Consider the following 16213-nt stretch of genomic DNA (forward strand, 5'->3'; position numbering starts at 1 on the left):
TACAATGCTTCCCCATACGATTGGCTGAGACTGTCAACTAGGCAGATCAGGGGCAGAGCAAGCACAAGTCAAACATAGCCCTGGCCAATCAGCATCTCCTCATGAAGATAAACTGATTCAATGCATCTCTATGAGGAAAGTTCAGTGTCTGCATGCAGAGGGTGGAGACACTGAATGGCGGTGCTGCACACTAGGCAGTACTGGCACAGGAGGCACCTCTAGCAGTCATCTAAGGAGTGTCCATCAGAGTTACGACTACCACCCATGAGGACCGTCTCTTCTTACACACTCATCTGTTGGTGTTGATTGCAGTTTTATCATCACACTACTGGTTGTTCACCGTTGTGCCTTCCAGATGTCGTTTGATGAACTTTTCTCTATATTACGATATTGCACTTTCTTTGTTATGATGTCTCTTCTGAAAGAGGAGGAGGAGCCTAATTTCTGGGAACACCTTACTCCCTATTGCATTTTTGATTAGTTAAACATTTACTTTCTTTACTGCTGTGGAGTTTAGTAAAGAGAGATATGCAAAATACTCGCCTCCTGTCATTATTAAAATTAAGATTATCAGTACACTGACGCTAGCATAATCTTCAATTCTCACCTGTGGCACCAGAAGAGGGGAATTGTCATAGATAAAAGTAAATAAAGGGTTGAAACCTTCACCCTAGTTAGGTCCTTTCTCGTCTGCAGTGGTTAAAAGCTAAATTCTTCACTCATGTTTGTGTCAGCAGTTTCAACAGCTGTTCTTTTTTTCTCATGAAATGTTACTTTTGTTTTAACAATGGTATTCTAGATAAAACTTTCTCAAGTAATTTTTGCTTGTTTTCATGTACACATGCGCAGTAGACTAATGCCATTTTATATATACGATGTACAACGCATTAAACCTTTAAATGCTGATTGATAATCCATCAGAGTATTCCCAGCAGCTGATTTCACAGAGACAAGGAAAGCAGAAATGTGTTAGTGCATAAGTCTGTGGCAGCGTGAGGGTTTCCCGACCCTGTTGATATTTTTGAACCTAACAAAGTCAAATGCAATACATTTTCAGGTATATGGCTCGATTTATATTTCACATGCCTTTGAGAGTGTCCCTTCTAGTCACAAGACTCCACAAAACGCCAAGATTTACATTTGGCTTATCTGATACTTTGACAAAGATACAAACTAAGAAAAGAACAAAAATATTACAACACAAGAAGCAACTCCTGATAATTTAGACAATATAAAAAATATATTCAACAGCAGAACCATTGATTATTCCGTCCATCACAACCTGCAATATACATAATAATAACAACATATGTGAATGTAAACCATGGTATACTGCTGATAAATATGTCAAGGCTGCTATTTAGTACATCAAAAACACAGGGGGTGGGTTATGTATAAAAAAGCATTGTATTCCTAAAAATGGGGCAATTATTATAGAAATGAGTGGAACCAGAAGGCACATTCCATTGGTTACATCTCCCCTTTTACATCTTCGCACCACTTTTCAGAACACGTGTACACAACAATCCCCTTTGTTATTTCCTTGTATTGTGATGTCACAATCATGAGGTGATATGTTTCAAACTAACAATTGCCAGTCAAAAAAACAGCCAGGCATGTGAAAATATATATGATATAGAAAACGTTTCCTACAGTTCTATACAGTAGTTGTATTGCTCTCATTTTTACTTTCTGTTTTATTTAGAATGCTGTTTGTTATTACAGATGTGTTGTGATTATTCTCAGTTGTGCCGATTTCAGGCTCTTTAATTGATGAAGAAACTTTATTGAGTTTAGCAAATGACTGGTCGATTTCCACGAATGTCTTATTTTTTGTTTCTGGCAAAACAAAATAGAGGTAGACTGCTCCCAGGAGGCAAATCCCAGCGAAAACAAGGAAACAGTAGGTATTCAAACGTTCCTATAAAATACACAGAAAATATTAATTAATCAAAGAAAATTCACTTTCAATACAAAACAAACAAACAACAACAACTCCCCTCCCCCCCCCCACTTTTATATTACACCATAAAAGTGCTGCACTATAAACAGTGCTGAAATAAAAATAAAATATATACATATTTATATAAATGTGTTGGACAGCTGAAGAAAGGCCATTATACAGTTCTTATCCATTTAAATGCATTTCTTTTATTTTTTTTAATACATTTATATAATTTGTGAGGGATGGTTATACATCTGTGATCGTCAACAAACTATTTTATTTGTATTGCACTTCATCAGACTAGTAATAATTGTTTCTATTAGTTACAAAAAAAAAACCTAGTTCAATCTTGATATAAAAGTCAATTGTTCGAATAAACAAAGATAGTATTTGCATAGTATTTTAGGACAATAATTAATATGACAGCGCCTAAAGGAGATTACAAACTTTCTCTGCAAAACAAAAATACCAAATAAATGTCTTCTTCAGCATAGGGTCGTGAATGTTACCAGAAGGTTATGAAAGGACATAAATATTTACTGCCACAGGCTTAAAGTGTACTCTGTTAGCAATCACGATGTGAGCATAATAACAAATAATAACTGTTTTCAGATTCTAAAAGTTACCAGTTGTGTTATCATTAATTTTATCATTTAGTTATTGCTTGCATTTCTGCTACTTTTATTTGTTGTTGCTGCAACAAAAGGTGAATAAGAAATCAATATAGTGAATATGTTGGATGATTTGGGCTGTGATATAACAAAATGGGATATGCCGGACCAGTTTGGGAATAAGGTTAAATTCCATAAGTCCGTCCACCCGTTTCCTCTTTGTCTAATAGGAGACAGCTTGGAGATCTGTGTTTCCAGTTGCATAGTGTTCCGGGGTCATACCCCAACTTACAGGAATGGTAAATCTCACAAACAGAGGTACTAGATAGACGTTTAACCGAGCCTTAGAGTAGCTAGACTTAACGTTAATAAAGATAAAGAGAAAGTCAGGAATAGCCAAGGTCAAGAATATAGAAATATGGATAAACAGAATAACAAGCTGGATCAGGATTCCGGAATTACACGCAAGCCGAGGTCAATATCAAAATATATCAAGAGAGACTAACTATAAGCACTAACTTGTATCAATGCAGACACCATGATAGAGCAATGAACAAATTAACTTTATAAAGGCTAACACACTTTATGTGTGGGCGTGACGTCACGTTTTTTGAATACATAAACGACAGACCCTTCAAGTGGGCAGCATCTAAGATGTTACAAGGAAGAAACTACTTAACTGATATCGGCCAGCGCGAACCAGTATAGGGAGCTGTTTGCCAGCCCTAATGGTAAGTAATATATTCCCTGCTCTGGTCGCATGGACAAGTGGAATGTTTGAGCCGCGCTACCCGGTGGGCACATAGATCCATCTGTTGATGTTTTGAATAGTAGTGAGTCAGTGTTACAGGGCATTATGTCATATGTTTGGAGCTTTAAGTTACATAGAGCTAAAAGGGTAATGCAACTCATCCCAGCAGGAAGAGTGAGAAGAGTGTAGGAACCCACCAAAATTACAGTTAGGTGACCATCGGTAGGCAAAATTAATGTAGCCCATACTACTACTTGACTTCCTCTTTGGTCCAGCTCTATACTTTGCATTCCTTAAAAAATAATACAAATATCTCTGCTATTTACTCTGTCCCCCGGCATCTCTGCGGATAAAATATAAATGGCAGATGCTTTCTTTCCCCCACACTCTGTAGATTCAATTCATCATTTGCTGTAATTGCAGAAGCAAGAAGCTACAATTAAACACGTATTCACTATATCCAGCAGAATCCAGTTTGTTGCAAGCAACTACATCAATGTTTATATATGTATAGTCGCACAATTAAGCTGCAGGAGGAAGCAGTCCGTATTTTGTACCGTATGGTCTCCCCCATTTAATAAGTAGACCCTGAATGCTAACCATGGGTGGGGACAAGGGGGCAATAGAACTTCCCACATTTTATTATTTCATAGCCCCAACGTGTTAGCCATGGGTGGGTGCAAGGGAGTGTCAACCAGATTTTTATTTTTTTATTTAAAGTAATTTAAATGTCCCCACTGCTATTTTACAGGGGTTTCTTTCTAACGACTGGGCAGCATATTTTTTAAATGTTTAGCATGGCAGGTGGGGGCATAAGGTAGGTTAGAAATCTCCCTTAAAGTAATATGGGGATCATATTGACCCCCAGTCAGCTTTTTATTAAAACTTTAATCTAGTGACTGCCTGGCAAGCACTGGCCAGTTTCCATATGGTTAACCCTTGCAACATTGAGGGTTTTTAACTTTTTACCTGCTTACTGCTAGTGCTGTCAGCAGGCAAATAGCTCAGATTATTTGAAACATTCAGGTCTGTATTTCAGCAGTCTGATCTGACTAAATTCCAGAACTAATTAGGCACACTTGGAGCCTGAATTGCAAAATCCAGATATTGTTAAATAGCTTGAACAATCTCCATATTTTGCAGTTTTGAACGAACATGTGTGTCGATGGTACAGGGCCATTCAGACTTTAGTGAATAAATGTATATATTTTTAAAAAAAATGTATAAAACCAAATGCTATTTTTAGTTTTAGTAAATGCATACCTTGAGTATTTATAATTAAGATTTTGACAGGGCGGAAGTTTTTAAGAAACAAAGTTGAATATTTCCAGTAAACTGAACTAAAAGATAACAATTGTAGGTCTAAAATATGCTGGCAATGGCCCTACAAATTCAATTAAGATGTTGATGATTTGGAATTGAGATAGAAATCTAATCGCAATTTTATAATGATGCATCACAGGCTTGATATTAATTTATAAAAAAAAAAGACTACAATATTTATACTGTTATGCCTCATATATCTTAGAATAACCTATAATCAAAGAGAATTCCATGTTGTGAATAAATAGATAAAGAGCATATTTAATTTAGGGATATGAACAAAGCTACCCCCTTCCAGCACATAAGTATTTCAACAAAGAAACAGATGACAGCAAAGACCCAAGTGGATTAAGCAACTAATCAAATGTCTGAATGTTAATTTGCAAATGCTGTCATACACTCAATAAAACATTATTTGTGCGTGCGTAAAACATAATTATATTGTACGGTGAACACTGGTTGAAAGAGGAGGGGACCTCATGTTAAAGCATGGAAAAAAGCTTGGAAAAAGAACTATGCAACCCAGGGGTCTGAATGTTGATTTCGATCTAGTTTGTTTTCTCTAATTTCTTTCATTTTTTATTATTATTTTGTATTATTACAACTATATGTGTTAAGGTGAATTTTAGAAATATTTTCTACTTAAAGCGGCACTGTCATGCCGAACTTACCTTTCCTCAATCTCTTCCTCTTCTCCCCCTCTCTCGGGATCTGTTATTCATTTCTTCCATTCTTCTTTAGTTTTCTTTAAAATTATAAGACAAAGTAGGGACTCTTTGTCTTATGGAGGATTCCTCCGCTTGACCAGCTCTGACCAGCGGAGGAGCAAAGTGTGCTTCATTTCCGCTGGTCAGAGCAATTTTCCCATGATCCCTAGCTTTCCTCCCTGTTCCCACAATGCTTCCTGTCAGTATTGCCGAACGTCCTGTCACTTAGACAGAACGCCGGCAAAACTGCCGAATTGCATCCTAACAGAATGAGCACTGTTTCTCCATTGGTGTTAGGATGCAATTCGGTACTTTGTTCGGATCGGAATTTCATTCAAATGAATGAAACTCCGATCCTATTCATTGCTGTGGCTGCATCTTGCAGCCGCTTAGTAGATAACTCCCTAATTCCCACGGTATCAGGGAGCTATCTACTAAAAGGCTGAAAGACCTAAATTGGTCTTTCAGCCAAATTTACTAACACCAAGTAAAAATGACTTGGTATTAGTAAATAATATGCCCCTACTCGCTATACCGCGAGTAGGGGCATGTCTAGTAAGCAGTGAGCAGCCTGTGGCTGCTCACTGTAGAAAAAAAAAAAATATTGCCCCCCACCCCTAAATGACGGGTGGGGGCCGTAAAGTAAAATAAGGGAGGGAGACCTATTGTCCCCCCCCCCCGGCCCCCACCCCTGAGCGGTGGGTGGGGGCCATAAAGATAATGAGGGGGGGGACCTACTGTCCTCCCCCCCGGCCCCCACCCCTGGGCGGCGGGTGGGGGCCATAATAGTAGTAGGGGGGGACCTACTGTCCCCCCCCCGGCCCCCACCCCTGGGCGGCGGGTGGGGGCCATAATGGTAATAAAGGGGGGGGGACCTACTGTCCTCCCCCCCCGGCCCCCACCCCTGGGCGGCGGGTGGGGGCCATAATAGTAGTAGGGGGGGGGACCTACTGTCCTCCTCCCCGGCCCCCACCCCTGGCCGGCGGGTGGGGGCCATAATGGTAATAAGAGGGGGGGGGACCTACTGTCCTCCCCCCCCCGGCCCCCACCCCTGGGCGGCGGGTGGGGGCCATAATAGTAGTAGGGGGGGGACCTACTGTCCTCCCCCCCGGCCCCCACCCCTGGCTGGCGGGTGGGGGCACTAAGTAAATCCCCCCCCCCCATCAAGGTGACTAGGGGTGCCCAAGCCCCTAGTCACCCACCCCCCACCCAAATAAAAAATGCCCCTACCTACCCCCCCTCACCCTAAAAAATAGTGAGGGGGGAATAAAATTGCTAACCTGTAAAGTAAAATTAAACTTACCATTCGACGTCTTCTTTTTTCTAAAATCTTCATTTTTCAGCCCCAAAAAAGGCCAAATAAAAAACCATCATAGCCGTCGAACTAAAAATAAAATAAAAGCTTATAAAGCCTTGCCCCGCCCTGCAATTAGCCTAAGAACACTCTGATTGGTGGGTTTAAGCCAATCAGAGTGCTCTTTGTCATTTTACTTCTTTGTCTCTTTAGTTCTTTGGAATTTTCCCACGCTTGTAAAATGACACAGAGCACTGTGATTGGATGGCTTGAAATCCATCCAATCACAGTGCTCTGTGTCATTTTACAAGCGTGGGAAAATTCCAAAGAACTTTCCCACGCTTGTAAAATGACACAGAGCACTGTGATTGGATGGATTTCAAGCCATCCAATCACAGTGCTCTGTGTCATTTTACAAGCGTGGGAAAATTCCAAAGAACTTTCCCACGCTTGTAAAATGACACAGAGCACTGTGATTGGATGGATTTCAAGCCATCCAATCACAGTGCTCTGTGTCATTTTACAAGCGTGGGAAAGTTCCAAAGAACTGATATTCTGCTAAACTCCTTGATCTTATATATAGATATTTTCTGAAATTGCTTCTTCTTTTTAAATTGTTTATATTGGCAATGTTTATTTTATATATATTATTAACATAATTTTTAACGGCATTGAAATATAGTGTGATTCATTCTGATGTAACTGTTGTTATTTTTATGTTTTTATTTGAGCATATTTGGACTTTTAGAGAGCAAAAAACGGGGCGCAAGAGAATACTGAGAATGGGCAGCAGCTGAAATAGCCTGCCTTCGGTGGGTCCCTGCTCAGATCCCAAGCTGGTTTTAGCTCATCTTGTGCCATTACAGAGAGAACATCTCTGAAACATATCAGACTGGTCCCACCCATATGGGCCATCTAGATCCAAAATGCCAGCAAGTTCCCTCTGCACGAGAGACACAGCAACCCCAGATGATCGTTTCAGCCTTGTTAGGCATCATCAGTGAGGCATATCTGATATCTCTCTAGGCACCGTGAGCAAGGGTCTATAAAAGGACTATCAAAACCCTCCCGACATATGGAACTTTTAATGAAAACGGACAGGATGTAGAAGGGATGCTAGAACATGTTACCGCCAGTGGAACGCATCTCTCAATGGAACGCAAGCCGGGGAGAGACAGCTTGGAGAATGCAAGACGTGATGGACGTCGCATATAGGATATTGAGGCTTGGAGCGCACATTATGAGGAAATGAAGTACAGATGCGATGGCTCCCAGTGGATTGGCTGACGGCAACCACCGGAGTGGCTGACAGTGTTTAAAACCCTGGTTCAGTGCCATATAAAGAGTGGATGGCTCCAGTGACAGGAGTGTGACTAACTTTTTGCCCCTGAGGAAGTCCAGACCCATACCAGATGAAACGCGTAGGGTTTAGACATTTAAAGGGAACTTTTTTCAATATTATTTATTTTTATTTATTTGATGTTTTTATGTACTTAAATAAAGATGTATATGCTAAACTGATTGAAGAGTTTTGATCAACAGGAGAGACCCACACTACAACTGGGTGAAAGCGTATCCATTTGATTTGATGTGCCTGCTGCCAACAGTGATCCCGTAAGTGTTTCTTAGATTAAAGCGCAGCTCTTCTGGAATCAGACATTTTGCACTATTATCTCTTTATTTTTGTTCCCTTATGTCTGTCCATCCGTGCTGAAGGTTTCAACACCATTTGATGTGCCTTCAATCAATTTGTGTTTGTGAGTGCAATATACACCGTTTTTATTTATGGTGTTTACACAATATTACCCTATGATTATTTTGTTTCCTTTTCCTACTGTAGATATTGTGTGTTTTGTATATCATTATATTGTAACTTGACTTTCCAATTATAGTGTACAATAGTGTGTTTCCTATCCAGATACACACGCAACTGGTGGGCAGACCCTATAACATCAAATCTGACAGCACTTCGTTGTTTGAAGCTGACAAGAAAACCTTTACTTACATCCCTCTAACAATCGTTGGATGTTTGTTGTAACTTCTATGCCTGGTTCCCCAAACTCAGGGCTTATATAGAGTTTTGAATTCGCTGAGATTAATTTTTGAACGATGCTCACATCACATCCTGCAGTCAATGACAGGTATCTGTGTTTGCTCTGCTATCCTTTTGCAAGGTTTTTTTTTCCTAAACTGAGCATTAGTTTAAGGTTTTAATTGAAATGTACTATATGAAATCTAAATGAGAGGCCAAGCTCTGTAATTTTGTATCCTTACATAGGATTGCTATAATTAAGGATAGCAAATTAGAGACCTATCTGGTCACAGAGACACACTACTCCAAGCGTGCCCATCACTCGGTTTTGGGGGTGACTTAGTTAAAAGACACTGTTTGTCTGCACTAAACAGGAAATAAAGATAGAAAATATTGCTTAACGCCATACACACACATAGCTCTGATATCAAAAAGCTGCTACCACCAAGGCAATTTATAAAATAGAAAGCATTGGAAGATTAAATCCACAAACACAATTTAGCACAATATTATCTATGCAAGTAAAATGAGTGGATGTCTTTGTGGGTGTTTGTTTCTTTTCCTGCCAGAGACTTAGACTAAGGTTAACACTCCTGCAATGCTGGTATGTAATTATTCTCACAGTGCGTGACACAACAGAAACAGCAAAATTAAGAAAAAAAGACTTTTACTTAATTTTGCTTAATTTTACTGTTTAATGGATAGCACACTGATTTAGTTTACTTATGTGGGATTTCCATAAACAATAGTAACAAATAAGGGACGTATCTTCTAAGCAACTGAAACAGCAAAACTAAAAAGGGTTTTTCTTAAATTTGGTCTTTCAACCGGTTAGTACATATCTCCCAAATTTGGCGCCCTTATGTGGGATTACCATTTTTAAAGATACCGAATTAGTGAGCTCGTTACTAAACAGCTCCTTAATTTGGTACCCTTAAATATGGCAAATCCCACATAAGGACACCAAATTAGTGTAGGGAGATGTCTGCTACACAGCTCCCAAATTTGGTACCCTTATGTGAGATTACTATTTTCAAGGATGCCAATTTAGGAAGCTATCTGCTAAAAAGCAACCTTATTTGGTATCTATTGGAATAATGGCATCAACATTTAGTTTCAGTTCCAATTTCTTTTTATGAATATCGTTTTATTTCAAATGGATAATTTCCTTATTTTGGACAAACCGAAATTCTAAAACTATTATTGTTATTATTTATAAGGCACCGACAGATTCTGCAGTGCTGTACAATGGGTGGTCTAGCAGAAACATCTTTGAAACCAGGCAAGATGGACACACAGTTGCAGAAGAGGAATCAGTGTGCGGGGAGGCAAAACTGTTAACAGTTTAATGGATATGATTTCCTGAAGAAGTGAGTTTTCAATGATTTTTTGAAGGACTGGAGAGTGGGTGAAAGTCTAATGGATAAGGGAAGGGAGTTCCACAGGAACGGTGCAGCCCTGGAGAAGTCGATAGAATCCGAGAGACAATAGAAGTCGATAGGTCTTTGGCAGAGCGTTGGGGCCTAGACGGGACATACTTAGGGAGGATAGTTAGGTTGGAGCAGCATTGAGATATTGCACTGCATGCTAAGAGTTAAACAATCTGCACCCAGAAGTCTGTTTTGTTTCTCTTTTCTCTTGGAGTCTTCACCTTGATTGAAAGGAGGGAGAAAAAAACAAGCAGAATCAACACGGTCTCGCTGTCTACCTTAAAGGCACGGATACTTAAGTGTTTAGAGCCTATACCCACATAAAAGGCTCTAATAAATGTAAGTTTATCTGCATACATTTAAATCCACTTCAATACAAGCTTTTACGTTATTACCCTATGTATGTTTTCTGTTTTTTTTCCTTTATATGTCTACTTTTTGGTACTACCCTGAGTGGTAAGTGTACATTTGTATTCTTGAGCACTGTGAATATACACCTATTTAGCGCTACACTCTTACCAATAGTGGGAAGGTGTTTACACTGACCCATTGAGGTTTATTGTTCGTTTTTTGGAGCAGCATTGTGTAGAGATTTGTAAATAAATACCAACATTTTAAGTTGAGCCCTATATATAATGTGAAGCTGGACTGACAGAAGGTGGAGGCATAGGAGGTGCGGGAGGACATGAAGCCGCATTTATTATAAACCGGCAAATTGGTAACATGTAAGACCACTGAGAAGCAAATTGCACTAGTCAAGGTGAGAGAAAACAGAGGCATGGACAAGCACCTTAGCCTCATCTGGCATTAAATAGGGGCAGATACGCGTTATGCTTTTGAGATGGAAGCAGCAGGATTTGGCAATCGACTGGACATGAGAAGAAAAGGAGAGGTTGGATTCAAAGAGAACTCTGCTGTGAGCCTGATGTAGAGCTGATGGTAGCGCCATTGACTTGGAGGGAGACGGGCACGGGAGTAGCAACACTTGAGGGAGGAAAGAACAGTTATGTTTTGGATAGGTTAAGTTTAAGGAAGTGAGGAGCAATCTAGTTGGAAATAACAGAGAGGCAGTCAGAGACACAAGCCAAGAGGGGCGGTGAGAGATCAGGTGAGGACAGATAGATTTGCGTGTCATCTGCATAGAAATGATACTGGAAGCCGAAGGAGCTGATGCATTTACCAAGGGAGGCAGTCAACCTGAATTCTGAATTTTGCAAAGGATCCTTAGTTATTTAGTAGTGTAAAGAAAGGACACAGATCATGCAGAACTTTGACAGCTGTGTCCAAATATTTAACAAAATTGTAGCAGCTGTTTAAAAGCTTTTCCGTAGGGCAAACACTGACATATGTGGGTTAATAAAATAAAACTGGGATTCTTGAAAAAAAAAAAAAAAAAATGTAACATAAAGTGTGAAACAAAGAGGAAGCCGACATTACTGGTCAGTAAAATCAAATATCAGAATGGCATTTTAAAAAAAAAACACAAATATTAATAGATTTCAAGAATGGTATATAATGGTATTTTAATAGTGAACACCTTTATAGAGCTATTCATGTTAAACACGCACCAAAAAAAAAAAAAAAATTACTATAGAAATCAAAATGCGAAATAAACTAATACTTAACTTTTAAAAGATTTATCTACTTAAAATAATATTTTTTGCAGGCCATGGCACCATAAGCAAGATGCTCTTTGGCACATCCACATCCCCTTTATTTAACCCCTTAAGGACCAAACTTCTGGAATAAAAGGGAATCATGACACATGTCATGTGTCCTTAAGGGGTTAAACATACCAGTAAACTCACATTTTTTTATTTAATATCTCCTGCAACTTACTCTGGGTAAATGGAATTGATCTGTAGTACTTATAATAGGACTAGTGAGGTTTTTATGTTTTCTATTTCTGTGGAAGTCAAGGATAGCAAGTTTTATTAGGCTCGATGAGCTGAATCAGAGTTATGGCTTTCATCTATACTTAATGCCTCCTAACATCACTCACTTTCAGTTAAAACAGAAAGTCAAAAATATATCTGAAAAAAGAGCATCATCACTCATTCTCTTAGTATCTCTTTCCTAAGTAAAAGGAGAGTTAAGACATAAAAATAGCTCATTGTTAAAGTGGTGTTGTCACCAAAAATAAACTTTATCTAATTTGTTTCTATATAGCTTGCTCTGTTTGAACCACTTTTTACTTGTTTCCTGACAGATCTAGATTGCATTACATAGGCAAACAAAAGCAGTGACTACTTTTCTTCATGTATATTAGTCAGGTTGACGAAACATGACAGTGGGCAGAGCTTAAAGCTAAGTAAAATCAGTAAAATCAATCACACAGAAGGGAAACAGAGGAGAAGAAAATGGCTGCACCCAGGTATCGACAAGTAAGAAAAGATAATAAATAAAGGCTAGTATAATCATTAAGAAAGAAAACCAAAAGAAAAAAAAAAAGACAGGTTCACTTTAAGTAGCAGATTTATGAGCAGCACCTAAAGTGTAAGGCCAGCATTAACTGCGTTTGTTACTGCACCAGCTTTAATATTCTCCTTTTTACTCCTATAAACTTTGATCTATTTGCTACATAACACCTTAATCCGCAATGGGATTCTTATATACATAATCTCATAAAGAGTTAACTGTGGGGTCTCAATGGGGCTGGGTATAACCGGCGGTACCCGGGTAAACCGCGCCCTATTGACATGACGTATACTATTATCCCTCCACCTACACTCACAATCTCTCCCCCCCCACCTTCTTTGTTCTCTATACTTATTCTCTCTCGTTGCTATAACGCCAGGAAGGAACTTGGGTAACAAACCTTTCATATCCGCAAACAGGGCCATACAATAAGGACAGGTGACACAATTCCCACCCGGTTAAAACTAGCAACTTAAGACATCGTAAGCCACTTACTTCAAAAGGTTCTTCTGTTAAATATCGTTGGATTTATGTTAAAGTAATATAACCTTAAAAGTGAAATATCTTGTTGTAATGCGCATCCGTCCAGCCAAATTGGGATATGGAGATATGGGAATGTACTTTGAAAATGTACTTTTCGCACCATGTGTGAAATATACTGTATGGTATGCCTTTGACAAGACAATCACACAAAAAATAATAAAAAAAAGAGTCAAGTGTGAATAACCCACCTAGGATGGCTAGGGTTATGCAAGCCACGGCCCAGTGTATATTTAGTATTGAGAGGTGACCCAAATGTACAGTGTATATACAAGCATTAACAGAACATAGAAATAGAATGTGACGGCAGATAAGAACCATTCGGCCCATCTAGTCTGCCCAATTTTCTAAATACTTTCATTAGTCCCTAACCTTATCTTATAGTTAGGATAGCCTTATGCATATCCCATGCATGCTTAATAGGCTAACCATGGTGCATATAAAGAGTCATGGCACTTCTGCAAATTGGAAAAGAGTAGGTGAATATGGGCAGGGTCTAGGAATAATTATGGAAGGTCGATGACGTAGAAATAAAAGCTGATTGGCTGAAAGCGTAATGGTAATGCCAGAATGACAGAATAAACTAGAAAGTATTGTCAGACAAATGACTCACACAGCCCGAGGCTCATAATTCACACAGCCCGAGGCTCATAAAAGCATATGAAAGGTTATTCATTCAGCATTAAAAATGTCACTGGAATGATGGCCATCAGCACAACGGACTGGGAAGGGACATGGAGCGTGGACAGTTTAAATACGCATTTACTTCATTTTTTATACTGGTTTGTAATGGCTTAAAGGGAAACTACAGTGCTAGGAAAACGATCCGTTTTCCTGGCACTGGAGGGTCCCTCTCCCTCCCACCCCCCAATCCCCAGTTGCTGAAGGGGTGAAAACCCCTTCAGTGACTTACCAGAGGCAGCGACAGGTCCCACGTCGCTGCTTCCTCCTCCCCCGCTGCTCCTCCTTCTGCTTACGTCGGCCGGTGGGCGAGACTGATCTTGCCCGCCGGCCGAGGAGACCTAATGCGCATGCGCGGCAATGCCGTGCATGCACATTAGCGCACTCCATAGGAAAGCATTGAAAATTAATTTCAATGCTTCCCTATGGGGAATAGAGCGACACTGGAGGTCCTCACACAGCGTGAGGACGTCCAGCGACGCTCTAGCACAGAAAACCTGTGCTATAGAGCAGGAAGTGTCCTCTAGTGGCTGTCTAATAGACAGCCACTAGGGGAGGACTTAACCCTGCAAGGTAATTATTGCAGTTTAAAAAAACTGCAATAATTACACTTGCAGGGTTAAGGGTAGTGGGAGTTGGCACCCAGACCACTCCAATGTGCAGAAGTGGTCTGGGTGCCTGGAGTGTCCCTTTAAGTACCACACATAACTATTTTTAATTTATAAATTCATAAATGGCTTGCACCACATCTAATCAATCTGTATGTATATTTTGGGTAGATCACTACTGTTGTCTCCGTCCCTGTTTTTGTTTTTTAGCTATATGCAAATTTGCAGGACTGACAAAAATTCTACTTATCAACAAAATGACAGATAAATAGATATAATGTACTTAACTTAGTACAATGTAGATAGCTTTCCTAGAGGCCTTTCCCACTTGCGCCTCTGTAGTATCAGATGGCTAAAAATAGAAATAGGGATACAGCTAGGTGCTGTATGCAAAATATATATTTATTTAGGCACAAACTGCCTGATATAAACTTGTATAAAAAAAGTATTAATACTTTTTTAACCCCCTAAGGACACATGACGGAAATAATCTGTCATGATTCCCTTTTATTCCAGAAGTTGTGTCCTTAATACAGGGGTCAATACAAATTTTTTATCAGGCTGTTTGTGCCTAAATAAATAAATATTTTGCACGTGAATCCTGACTTTGTATCCTGAAGTACCTGTGTCCAGAGGCGGCTCTCTAATTAGGCGATTTAGGCGGCCGCCTAAGGCCTCGCGCTGATGGGGGCCTCGCGGCCGCCTAAATCGCCTTAGGGCAGTGTGACAGATCGGGTCCTCGGTCATAGACCGAGGACCCGACACAGGAGGGGGCCCGGCGGCTTGCCCTTAATGCCGCCGGGTGCGAGGCCCCTCCAGTGCCTGCCCGGAAGAGAGACAGCCTGTCTGCAGCTCCGCCGAGTGCAGAGCTGCAGACTGAGTGGGTCTCGCGATCTCCGCCAATCAGAGCGTTGCCACGGGTTACCACGGCAACGCTCTGACTGACTGAGATCGCGAGACTAAACTTACCACGTGGTCTGCAGCTCTGCACCCGGCGGAGCTGCAGACCGTAAAGGGAGCCCACTGGACCACCAGGGATAAAGCCTTTACCGCCCACTGGACCACCAGGGAAACAGTTCATCAAAAGGTATTTTTGCTTCATCTCCCTACCCTGCCTTCCTACCACCCTCTGCCCCAGCCACCCCACTGCCCCAGCCACCCCACCACCTTATTACCCCAGCCACCCTACTGCCCCAGCCACCCCAGCACCCTACTGCTCCAGCCACCCCACCACCCTCTGCCCCAGCCACCCTCCTGCCCCAGCCACCCCACCACCCTCCTGCCTCAGCCACCCCACCACCCTCTGCCCCAGCCACCCTACTGCCCCAGCCACCCCACCACCCTACAGCCCCAGCCACCCCACCACCCTACAGCCCCAGCCACCCCACCACCCTCTGCCCCAGCCACCCTACTACCCCAGCCACCCTACTGCCCCAGCCACCCTACTGCCTCAGCCACCCCACCACCCTCCTGCCTCAGCCACCCCACCACCCGCCTGCCTCAGCCACCCCACCACCCTTTGCCCCAGCCACCCTACTGCCCCAGCCACCCCACCACCCTCCTGCCCCAGCTACCCCACCATCCTACTACCCCAGCCACCCACCATACTGCCCCAGCCACTGTACAACCCCTGACCCAGCCACCCCACCACCCTCTGCCCCAGCCACCCTACTGCCCCAGCCACCCCACCACCCTACTGCCCCAGGACTCCACCACCCTACTGCTCCAGCCACCCCACCACCCTCTGCCACAGCCACCCTACTGCCCCAGCCACCCCACCACTCTCCTGCCTCAGCCACCCCACCACTCTCCTGCCTCAGCCACCCCACCACCCTCCTGTCCCAGTCACCCCACCACCCTTTGCCCCAGCCAC

General features: G+C 41.6%; 1 protein-coding gene across 2 annotated transcripts in view; it reads right to left on the reverse strand.

Moving 5' to 3' along the window:
• Positions 1 to 926: 926 nt before the first annotated feature.
• Positions 927 to 16213, reverse strand: part of SLC2A9 (solute carrier family 2 member 9) — a 248021-nt gene continuing 232734 nt past the window's right edge. For both annotated transcript variants that reach the window (XM_063457783.1, XM_063457784.1), the window contains one exon: positions 927 to 1921. In XM_063457783.1, the coding sequence (XP_063313853.1) occupies positions 1658 to 1921 (264 nt within the window). In that variant the 3' untranslated portion in view covers positions 927 to 1657. The remainder of the gene's footprint in view (positions 1922 to 16213) is intronic.

Source organism: Pelobates fuscus, chromosome 6, assembly GCF_036172605.1.
Source record: "Pelobates fuscus isolate aPelFus1 chromosome 6, aPelFus1.pri, whole genome shotgun sequence".
Taxonomy (NCBI): domain Eukaryota; kingdom Metazoa; phylum Chordata; class Amphibia; order Anura; family Pelobatidae; genus Pelobates; species Pelobates fuscus.